Below are 12,077 nucleotides of genomic sequence, written 5' to 3'. Positions count from 1 at the left end.
CCCTTACATCACAGTGTATAGATTATCTGTTATCTGCCTTTACTTGAGCTGTCTGTGAAAGTGAAACACATGCATAAAATTAAAAAAAAAAAAATACTGTTTTATGCTTGTTATGTTTGCCTAATGAGGACTGTGATCATCTAATTTACAGTGCTCTTGTTGGTTTGCATTATTGAAATAAATTAGTCCACATCGATATTTTTTTACAGGTCATCGGCAAAGGTTTCCAGGATTGTTGCTTTTTGGTTCCCCCTTATTTGCTGATCTAATTTAAGCCTTTTCTTTTAAAATTTCAAAAACATCCAATAATCTTCCATTTTAATGTATAAAAAAAGTTTTTTTTTTCACAAACAAATTTGTATACAAATTAATTGGCTTTTGAAATCAACTGTAAACTACTGTGGAACTGCTTAGTTTGAAAAATGATAGAGATGTGAGGTGAGCTTAATGAAAAAGGAGACATTTTCTCAAAGAAAAAGTTTGTTTGCGTTAAGAATATGCAAAAACACACACACATAAAAACACTTTTTCATCTTTAGCAGTGGTTGTATTGTCATAAAAGCATATCATCTAAAGAGGGGATGATATTCTGACCAGTAAAAACCATGAAGTCACAGATTGTTTCAAAAATAATCAGTTAATCAATTCTACTGGATATAAAGAGGGAGTTATATAGAAGAATTTTTTTATAAACTCCAGGAGTTAGACAGCCGGGTATTCCCAGAGTTGTGTGTGATTTTCCACACAGATCTGACAGAAGTTTGTATTTTTAAAAAATGGTGAAGAATTGAAGTCAAAGTGCACAAGGGCAAAGCCTGGAGTTGGGTAAGTCTTTTTTTTAAACAGATGCTGTCTGGGGTAAAGGTCTTGTGCTGAAAGAGAAGTAGATGGCTGACTAGGTTGCATGCGCTCTTTCTCATTTCTGACCATTACAACAGTTCCTTCTACTGAGAAACGGCCCCATAACATGATGCAGCCTCCACCGTGCCTTAGCATTGGAGTGCTATTAGCCATCTTGGCTTAGAAAAAAAACAACAAGTAATAAAGTGCTGTTGAGATGGTTCTCCTTCTTCTATCCCACTTGTAATGATCTTTTAGACACTTCTTGTACATCCTGGACTCTCAAAAAAATCTGTCAGGAAACCGAGCCAATCAACTGCCAAATGGGGAAATAAAGCAAACATATGAGGTCTTTTTGTGACAACAATTTAAATTTCTTTTTTTTACTGGGTTTAACTACTATGGCTGCTAAATGACAAATTGCTTGGATGCTTCCCTGATTTAGGCCCTTCTTCCCTACATGTAAAATTATGTGATGAGTCTTTAGGGATTTGGTCTTGTTTTAGCTTTCTACAAACCCATCTCTGCTGAGTTTCCTTTTTTAAAATCACATTTTAGTTGTGTATTAGCTTAAAGACAACAAACTACTTTGGTGGAATATTTCCCCGTCTGTTTTGTTGCAGTGTTAATCGCACATCACGTGTGTGACTGTAAACTACAGTAAGCCACATTATTTGGATATCATTCTCTTATTTAAAGCATGTTTTCTTTCACTTCTCTATTTACCACACAAACGTTCATCGCTTTTTGTGCATTTGATAAACGAAACAACAACATGCTGTTTACTGCTGACTCGGGACTTTTTGAGATCATGTAAAGTCACCAGCCGTAGCGAAAAAGCGCACAATCGAGTTTAGTAAAAGATGATGTCGACCAGTGCAACAGATCAGGGCTGAGAGAAGTTACTGGCTCGATGCCATTTGAAATTTTGTAAACATGCTAGCTTTTCCACAAAATGAAGAACCTACAAAAATTTTAAAAAAAGAATTAAAAAAAAGACCCTTTCTTTTTTTTAAATTAAATGTTACTGGCATAAATGATCTCTTGTCAGGAACACTCAAAGTGTCACTTCCTCTTACTCTTGACACCAGAGAGAAGCTGTTGCTGCTTTGATTGCAGTCTAGCTGATGCCTTAACTATGACCTTTCTCTTTTTCATGCACACACACTGAGCTAAAACAGAAACCACTGCTGTATCTGAACTGTTACATGTATTGAAAAAGGAGATTTTAATTGCCGCGTTCATAGATTCTGCAAACACCAGTTTCTTATCACTGCTTTCACTATGCAGCTTTTCCAGTAACAATGATGTACTTTCTCTAAAAGAATTTTGAAAAAACATATTGCACAGTAATGAAAGTGACAAACAAGACAACAAAGAATACAAAATTATAATTTGTTGCACGTCTATAACTTCCCAAGCATCACTTTGAATACACATCATCATGCAGTACATACATTCTGCAGCATATCTGGGCTTATAAAAAATCTAAATGCCTATCTCGCTCTCTCTCTCTCTCTCTCTCACACACACACACACACACACACACACACACACACACACACACACACACACACACACACACACACACACACACACACACACAAAACTCTTGCCTCATTTGTTAAAAATCTAACTCATGTACAGTGTTTTTTCTTTGGTCCCAATATTATTTTTAAACTCAGTACTTTGCAGGTTGTACTTGAAGCTTTCGAACTCCTTCATTCCCAACCGTTTGCCTGAGCACGGGGCAGTGTCCTGGGCTGGCCGTGACCAGCACCCTGCAACCTGTTCGTTCACTTAGAAACTTCCTTAATGAGTCGTCGAAATATTGGTTTCCTTCTTTGTAGCTGTCCAACAAAAGCAGAGCCTTGCCAGATGTGATTAAAAGAGTTCTCAACTTTTCTGTTGATATATTTTTGGTGAGTGAAAGCTGAGTTGTTATCTCCTGAAACAAGTCGTCTTTCACGGAGCTGCAGTCAACATATAAGAGAAGATGAAGTGCGCTGAGGTCGAGGAAGTTGGAAAGGGAATCTGTGGGCCATTCAGTCCAGGATGAGATCAGGATGTGGGCTACAGTTGTTTTCCCGCTTCCGGGAAGTCCCTCAAGGAAAAATGTCTCACCAGGACCCGGGAGTAAAGCAGGAAGATTCACAGGGTGGCCTTCACTGAAAATAAAAAAAGCAAAGTCGAGATTGTGAAGTCAACAAAACCCCAAACAAATTTAGAGCATGGTGTGGCTGTGAGGTTTAAGTTCTTTTTCGAGATCCTGGGCTTATTACAGATTACTTTTACTTTACCTCACAGTGACTTCTGCATAACAACGTTTGCATTTAAAAACTTTACTGCGATACATCGTCATGTACTGTAGCTATCAGTGCATTCAAAAAATGTTCTTGAGCTGAGCTTCACAAGCTCGCTCACTGATTTCGCAACTGCTGCCTTGGATAAACCGATAGCCATGACAATGTCAGTCAACTATCATAAATTAGCATTAAATAGGCAGAAGTACTGTTCGCAAACACAAATGTAGGAACAAAAAAAAGAAAACAAAAGCCTTGCCATGCCATGGTCATTCCCTTTTGTGTATTATAAAAAGTTTTTAGCTGTCACAGGAACTGTGTTTAAACCCAGCATTATATAGTTTCATTAAGTTAAATCTGTAAGTAATCGAAGGCTGTGGCTGAATATACAACACAAATTTAGTTGAAGTCCACACAGTAAATTAATTGTGACCATAAACTTGTCTTTATGAGTGACTTATGTATGTATATATACGTATATATTGTACTATTCTTAGTTAGTGTATTGTCTGTCTTGTCTTAATGTTGGTTTATAATGGAGCACTGTAACAAAAAATAATTTCCCCCAGGGATCAATAAAGTATTCTGATTCTGATTAATAACCCCTAAAAATACAATAACCTCATTATTTTTTAAATGTGCTATCCATTACTGTAGATTCATAGAGGATGGTGTTACTGCTAACAAGGACCACTACCTAATAGAACACTAATTGAGATGACTTCATGTAGCACGCCACACACAGCTCTGCACAATGCTGGGTGGTTGCAAGTAAACGAAAAGAGGATTCATTCAAGGCGATTTTCTGGAAAGAAGAACAATTTTTTTTTAAGGCTGCGTGTACGGGAAATGATATCGGATAAATGCATAGTCGTCTATTTCCCAATCATTTTGGACGCATGTATTTATGACTCACTTGTTTTGCAGTCTGCGAGGCAGCTCCTCCGCACTGAAAGTGGTGCATTGAGTCCTTCGCTCTGCACTGAGAAAGCTTTCTGAGTAATGCGTTTTCACATTCAACCCCAGATTTTCCTCAACGTCGCCTGGAGACAAAAAGAAGTCCAGTCAGTCATTTGCTGAAGATGTGAAATATCCTGCAGGTCTTTCTTTTCAGATAATCTTTCAGTGGCACATAAATCCTGTAAACTATATTTCTCAACTTGATAAGCTACCTACCTTCATTACAAGGAGCTATCTCGTTCTCATAGTTGTCGTCATAACTGCTCAGACCTGACAGGACGGAACAGCATTGTTAGAAATATGACAACACGGAGGACAGTAAGATAAAAAGAAAAACACTGAAGAACTCAGTTTTATTTATAACCAGTGTAGAAATTCAACAGCAAAACAGCAATAAAAACATAACCACTGAACTCACGGGAAGCAGCGGTAGGAGCAGGTCTTTCCAGGAGGTTCCTGGTGCTGTGAGTGCTGTGATTGTGGGACCCTGTAACAAAAAAGTGCACTTTAATGCAACGTACTGGTACAGCAGGTGATGTAGTCTTTAAGCACTGATACACTGAATGTATGGAGGTTGTTGGGTTTGGTTTGTTTTGAATTATACATTCTTTAATTGATCTTATATTTGCTAAAATAGGTACGTATATTTATACCTATATCTCTGTATTTCTCTATATTTTTGTATCGATATGTCTGTTTCTACACTTTATTTTAAATCAGTGCTTGGTGCAATGGCAGATATGATCACTCAGTTTCCCTCTGGGATTAATAAAGTCTCTGTGATTCTGATTCTAATATTTTGGCTTTGAAGTTTCAATTATTCCTCAAAATGTCCAATATTATCATATGCTCTTGAAAGCACCACAATAAAGATCCATGCCTTCCTGATAACTGTGTGACAGTTTCCTGATCTATCTGTAAGTAAAACGTCATTTTTACACATTCATATGTGAAAATATGTTTAATAAGTTTTCCAGTGAACTTGAGTGAGGTGTGTGAACAATAATATAAACTCGTGCTGAAAAAATCACCCATGCGTTTACAATTAGCTTTGAATTCCCCTTGTAGATAAACCAAAACCACACTGGGTGTTTCCCACAATCTAGCCGGTCTGGTCTGATAGTTGCGAAACGCAGTAGAATGTAAAAAGCTAAGTCATGGTCACACGAAAAAGAAAAAAAAAAAACACTGCAGGTCACATGCTAAAGAATTTCCAGCAAAGTTTTGTTCAAATCACAAGCATTATAGAACAAATCGGACAAGAACCTCCTGAAACGTTCACAGATGCTTCCTCTTTTACATGACCTACAGTGTCACCAGTGTTCCCGGGAGTATGCATGTGTTGTTTTCTTTTCTTTTTTTCCCAGTCAGAGCTGCGCAGCCTTTGACACAGGAAAGATACGTTTTGCAGTGCTGAGTAATGAATTCAGATTGTCTGTGAGCTGTTTGGCACAAGACCAACAACAAAGTTTTGGTTTTTCTTGGGCATTAAAGTTAAAATCATTTAGCCGATGTCAGCTCTGTCGTTGCACATTTTATGCAGTTTTACTGAATGTTTAAAATGAAACCAGAGCGAGCATTTGCAGCGAGGTGTTAAATACTTTGTCTGTTTTTGTGGCAAAGGGAAATGCAGGTTTGCATTAAGATCACCTACATGTTGTATTACAGGTTTTGCAAGATGACTGGCTTTCATTTTGAATTTGTTTCTTAAATATCTTGCAAAGTATCCATTGTTTGAGATAACTGTTTTTATCTAAGCCCATTATTCAAGATAACTGCTGCTATCTGTGGTATTTTAACACCTCACTAAATTGTTACCCATCATTTTGTTTGAAACCAACATTTCTGTCTGCAGCACGACACAGGATATGTAAGCATTCCTGTCTGTGCTGAACTGAGGGACTGATTGGTTACCTTTTCGTCGTCGATAGGTGACCACTCCGACAGAGACGAATGCCACTATCACTGCTATGCACAGTATAATGATGACAGCATCACTTTTTGCAGGACTAAGTGGTATTTCATCTGTGAAAAGAGTCAAAACATTGTGGGATTAGTATTTCATGGTAATATCTATGCTTTAGCAATTTTAGCCGCTCTGGAAATAACCAAACATACCAAAGGCATATAACCACAAACTTCCCTTTTGCTGGTCAAGGACAAAACCTTATGGCAGCTATAGTGCCTCGTTATGCTGGTGCAATGGCAGATATGATCACATAAAAATATCTTCTTTCACATATTTTATGTATTTATTTATTTATTTGTTCTTGTATTAAAAATACATTTCTCTTACTCTAGCATTGAACATTTTATATGTATAAGAAATGAATTAAAATATATTTCTCATTTCCCTCAACAGGATCATCATTAAACCCTTTTGTGTTTATCATTACAATATGACTTACAATAAAGCTTCCTGTGGGAAATACCGCATGGGAAAATGTGGCTAGTTTTTCATCAAAGAAATAAATATGACACACGCAAAGCAAATTAAAAGTGAAACGGTTTCAATACGTGTTATGATTAAATATATATTTTTTCCATATTGGTGTGAAAACAATGAGCACCCTACATGCAGACACGGAAAAGTCTCACATTTGAAGATTTGCTACGCACCTACATCCACACACCAGACACACACCACCCACCGGCTTCACAGAAACACATGGGAGGGTCTTTGAATTCCAGGAAAGCGGTGGAAAAAGTGGGGGAATCATATCTACATATCTAAGTCTCTGCAGTTTGATGTAGGGTGGGGATAAAAGCCAACATGTACAAATCAAAATTCTAATCATAACAGGAAGTTGGTGATGACAGGAACACAGGTTATGAGAACATATTTCCTGTGGTAGCTTTGAACATTTAGAGCTTCACTTAAACTTTAGTGTCGTCTGCTCTTTTGGGGACTGTTTAAAAAAAATCTATTTCACTTTCTGATCAGTTAAACAGGCACAGTATGTAATGTTGGAGCCTTTTCTCTCCTTTTTTTTAAAGGAGGCACACAGTACAGCTGGATGATTCCCACCTGGAAAAGCTGGGATTATGTTACATCCCCCTTCCTGTTAAATATTGTGAGTATTGTTTTGGAAGAAATCCACTTCTGCAACGCCTTCCTGAAAGGAAGCCCTCCTTTTGATCTCAAAGGCACAGCTATAAGCTGCATCTAACTCTCATGCACACGCAGGAGGACATGTAAATACCATGTACCATTTCAAGACTGGAAACGAACGCTTACCTGGAATATAAATTGTTGCAGAGCTGCCGTCTTTTGTAAATTTACAGGTGTAGTTGTTTTTTTCTGATGAGCTGACTTTTATCTGGCTGGTGATTCTAAAAATCTGGTCTGGTGTTGATTCAGCAGTGGTGTTGGGATTGAGTGTCTTCAGGTTTCCATTCTGCCATTCAACCGTTGACTTAGGGTATCCCTCAGACTGGCAGGTTATCAGGACCTCATCACCTGTTGCTGCCCTCTCAATGTGTTTGGTCACTGATTTATAAGATGCTAGGGAAGAAAATGACGTTCTATTGTAACGCAAGATTGATAACAGCATGTGCTGAGTTTGTCAAAGATTGTTTTCTTTTTTCTTTTCTCTTTTTTTTTTTTTTTTTTACAAAATTGACTAATAGTGGTCTTTATTTCATTTTCAGTTTGAGTGAAACTTTAACTGGCCAGAAATGACCATGCGCTTTGGCAGTTACGAGACCATTCCCAGAACAATGCTTGTGAAATCTTCAGAAAAGAAAAGTAACAGGCCTACACTGCAACACATGTACTTCTCACCTTCAACAGACAAGGCTATAGTTTTATAGTCGGCTCCATCCGCTGAATGAACCACACACTGGTACTTCCCGGCGTCACTGATTCTAAGACTGGACATCTGTAAAGTGACAAAAGAACAAGAGTCCTCTGTTATGCCCTCTTAAAGAAACCAAAATGGAAAACTTTTCAGCTCTATCCCTCCCTCTGCCTCTCTTATTAGGGTTTTATTCTGTACTATAATATAAAAAATTAAACAGACTTAGTCATTTTATGAGTATACACCCCTGTAAAGTTCCAGTAAAGTTATCCTGTGGCACTTTCTAGGGAATTTAAACCTGTTGAGAGTAATTTTTAAAAAGATGAAGAAGAGCTGGCAAGTTTAAACAAGCTTAATGCTCGGAGTAAAGTTAGTAGGAATTAAGTGGTAAGCCGTCCAACATGTGTTATGTAAGTCTGAGTAGCTCAGTGCCAGGAATTACCTTCAGCTTAGCCCAGCCTTCCGCCAGCTCCTCGGTCAGAAGCTGCACTCGTCCCCGATACTTTGGAGATTCCGAGCGCGGCACGCCATTATCCAGCCGGATCACGTCCTGAACGGAGTCAGAGTTGATCCAGTGCCAGGTCACGTTCAGGTCAGGATGAGGATAGGAGGGTTTAGGGTTGAACTTGCAGCCCATCACGACACTTTCTCCAAACTCTGACGTATACATGCTTTGCTCTGCCTCAACAGTGAATAAGACTGCACGGAAATGACACAAAATAATGCCAAGATGAAGGTAAACACTCCAGTCTTAAAATGTTTACAAGCATCTTATAGTTTTTACATAATCTCACTCTGCAGCTGTAAGTGCCTCACGTGTCAAATATGTAGTTATTGTTCTGACTTTGCTTCTACATATCCAAAAAATGTATTTACCACCCACCTGAGAGAGAGGGCTGAAATAACACTTGTAAAACTATAATAAGGGCCCAGTCCATTGAGATCTGAGGATGAAAAAAGGGATTATTACCAGATGCTGAGATTCTTTAGTGATGAAACATGAGTCACTTTACCGAAGAAAACCAGATGTGCAGTGTGACCTTGTTTGCCTCTTAATTTGGCAAAAAGCTGTGTGACACTATATCACGTGGTAATCCCAATCTAGCATGACTCCGCTCCAAAGAAGTACTTCCCTCTTCTTTATCTTTTATAACAGGAAAAAATAACACAGGGAAGTTTTTGTTTTGACACTGAAGCCATGCCAGCACACTTCAACCGCACCATCCTCACATAACAGCCCACCTCTCTACATAAAACATCTTTCCACCACACCATTATATCTGGAAGTGTAGCTGTACCAGGCTTCTATGGAAAAAATATAACTTAACAGCAACTGCAAATGTGTACAAGAGCATCTTTGTTTGCTTACACAGTAAGCAACTTTGATAGGTGAGTAAGTAGGATATAAATAGACATTTTCTCCGGGATTTCCTCCCCAAGTGGAAAGACAACTACAGTTCTGCAGAACTCTGATTGTTAAGATCTGTCATCTGTTTGGTTAACCATAGTCTTATCTGATACGTGATAGTAAGGGAGTTTTAGAGTACGTGTATGCATACACAGATAAATCAGATGAGTCGAAACAGAATCCAAAGACAAAAATAAATGTTAACGTCAAAAATAGATGGCCCGTGTAAAAACAGAAAAAATGTACATGGCTCATTTGTACATGCAAAAAGATACAGAACATAGAATATCTTTACATTATTATTTTTATCATTATTAATATTGTTATTATTGATGGTGTTGCTCTAGTGTTAAAAATATATATGTGTATATATATATATACATTTTTGAGTTGTCCTAAATAAATAATATGTCCTCTTACCTGTAGGTCATTCAAAAACAGCCAGCTGTGTTCTCATTAGTTATTTCCTTCTTCCTTGAGCTCTAAATGTGATCTGAACTCCCTCCGTCAGTCCCTTCGAACAGTTAAGGCAGGAGAAGTGGCCACGCCTCCTTCCTTTACTGTACTCAGCTCAACTTCTTTATGAAATTACGGCGTGTTTTTTCGTGGAAAGCTTAGACGGCTCGAAATTAACTCTCCGCTGCTCACACGGAAGCTGACTTGTGATTACTGTAACACACCGATAAAGAAGCGATCAAAATGTTCCCGACAGTAAACTCCTCCAAATATAGTGGCTCAAACATTAATGATCAGCAAACACATATTGAGCAACATTCGAGTCCTGTAGCTTGTGTCCGAAACTAATACTGGTTAGTTTTTTGTGGGGTTTTTTTAACGCACTTGTTTCTGTCTATGTGGTCAGGACTCCCAAACTATGGCGTCCTTTATCGGGAATTTTTTATACTACCTTAGTATCACCCAGTTTGACCACTTACTGTAAATATTAATCCAGGTAAAACTCATAACAATATCATCATTAGTGATGAAAGAGTTAGCAAAGATATCCTCTACTTAAAGAAAATAGGCTGTGTAAATATTTTAGTGTAAATAATAAGTACAATTCCAGCAGCAGCACCTGAACTCTCGGTCTAAGGTCATAATCCTAACTCTATAACTTGGGGGAAAGAATCAAGAAGGACTTTTTTCTTAGAAAATGTATTTATTTATTTATTTAATGTACCACTTATAATGGCTAATGGTTACATTTCTCTGGTTATCAAGACTTGAGAAAACTAATTAACTACTACCATGGGTTGTGGTTAAGATCAATCAATCAATGATGTCGTTGGCTTTTTTTTATACTTTGACTCAGGGTTGAAGCAGCAAAAATTAAATACTATACTATAATACTTTGTAATTTTTGTTCATTGTCTTCATAGATGTTCTTTTTAAACTGCATGTAACTATTTTAATTTCAGTATGCTAAGTTAAATATTTATCATTTACAAATTGCTTATTAATAGCACAGTATCACTTTATTAGTAACTTATTAATGCTTTATCCTTCCTTTCCATACTTAACACCAGCAGGGCCAGTACTTAAGGTTTTCCCCTCTACTACATCATAGTAATACGCTGTTGATGGTAAGTAATGAGCAAGACATGATCTTATTAACCTCAGCTCAGTGTTTGCCATACTCATTCCCCTTAAACGTGTTTAGTATAGTTTATTATCACGTAACACCTCTAAAAACTACAGTTATTAATAGTGTCTCTGTAACTCTTTGATTAAGTTTTTAACTCAGAATCTATCCATCTATCGATCTTCTTTTCTGGATCTGGGTCATCAGAGTTGAAGTCTAAGCAGAGACATATCCCCTCCTAGGCCACCAGGCCAGTGTGTCCTGGGTCTCCCCCATGTCTTCTTCCCAGCAGGACATGCCTAAAAACCCCTCACCTAGGTGGCTATGTGTCTACACGTTTACAGTCTATATGTGTTTTGTGGGCTTGGAGAAGACATTTGACTCCACCAGGGTGTTGCTCATTGTTTCAGTTCCAGTTAGAGCTTGGTTCTTGTGCTGGCAGTAAATCAGGCACATTCCTGGAAGAAGTTGGATCCCACCAAAGCTTCTCTACTAAAGTTTTACTTTTTCAGTATTACTAATGACGGCAACAATAAACAATATCCAGAAAGAAAAAGAATAAGATAAAATACATAACTACTTGATCTAAATTAGGTTGGGTTGCAAAATTCATATAGCAAAGCCAACGTATTAGTTTTAAGGGGATCATTCAAAGTCAACCAACAGACCGATTGACTGATGAAGTTGTGTAGTGATCATGCATTAAGACCATGAGAAGAGCTATAGGTGGGTGCTGAGTCCACCTTTGGTTGTGAAGCTGTTAAATGAGCTCTGAAAGTACTGCTGCCTCAGCATTTCTTATCCATCCATCCACCCGACTGTGAGAGGAAGCAGGAATACCCGGTGTAGACCCACACACGGGGAGATATGGGGAGAACATTCAAAGTCCACGCAGGACCCAAACCCAGGACCTTCTTGCTGTGAGGGGACAGTCCTAACCATGACAGCACTATGCCACCCTAACATAACAGCTACTCTGATGAGAAGTATTGCATATAAACACAAAAGCCATAGTGCAATATTAACAAGTAAATTTAAACAAAGCAGAATTTTGCCCAATGAGTTTAAGCCACATGTATTTGACTCAATACCCCAGAGCAGTCAATACTGTGGAATTTTCATTTGGCATGTAAATGTATTTGTAAAAAAGTACCGTTTAAATCAACACACGCGCAAAACCAAGA

At 37.9% G+C, this 12,077-nt stretch overlaps 1 protein-coding gene across 1 annotated transcript; it reads right to left on the bottom strand.

Annotated features, from left to right (window-relative positions):
* Positions 1 to 301: 301 nt before the first annotated feature.
* On the bottom strand, positions 302 to 9,889 carry LOC146570747 (uncharacterized). Its single transcript, XM_085279384.1, has 10 exons — positions 9,732 to 9,889; positions 8,787 to 8,847; positions 8,346 to 8,602; positions 7,888 to 7,984; positions 7,342 to 7,608; positions 6,018 to 6,128; positions 4,522 to 4,590; positions 4,320 to 4,373; positions 4,060 to 4,186; positions 302 to 3,008 (listed from the first exon to the last, which is right to left on the bottom strand). Exons 2-10 carry the CDS (start codon positions 8,839 to 8,841, stop codon positions 2,522 to 2,524), a joined length of 1,524 nt encoding a protein of 507 aa, XP_085135510.1. The 5' UTR covers positions 8,842 to 8,847; positions 9,732 to 9,889; the 3' UTR covers positions 302 to 2,521.
* Between the last annotated feature and the right edge of the window lie 2,188 nt (positions 9,890 to 12,077).

Source organism: Mchenga conophoros, linkage group LG7 (genome assembly GCF_057382185.1).
Source record: "Mchenga conophoros isolate Kocher_MC1m ecotype Shallow Benthic linkage group LG7, M_conophoros_male_GT1.1, whole genome shotgun sequence".
Classification (NCBI taxonomy): Eukaryota; Metazoa; Chordata; class Actinopteri; order Cichliformes; family Cichlidae; genus Mchenga; species Mchenga conophoros.
This window is presented reverse-complemented; position numbering and strand designations above follow the sequence as displayed.

Coding starts and splice junctions, on each gene's coding strand:
- LOC146570747 (XM_085279384.1), bottom strand. CDS start 8,841: ATGGACTGGGCCCTTATTATAGTTTTACAAGTGTTATTTCAGCCCTCT. Junction 7,609..7,887: donor TATAGCCTTGTCTGTTGAAG/GTGAGAAGTACA, acceptor TTTCTTCCCTAG/CATCTTATAAATCAGTGACC. Junction 4,591..6,017: donor CACCTATCGACGACGAAAAG/GTAACCAATCAG, acceptor TTTTTGTTACAG/GGTCCCACAATCACAGCACT.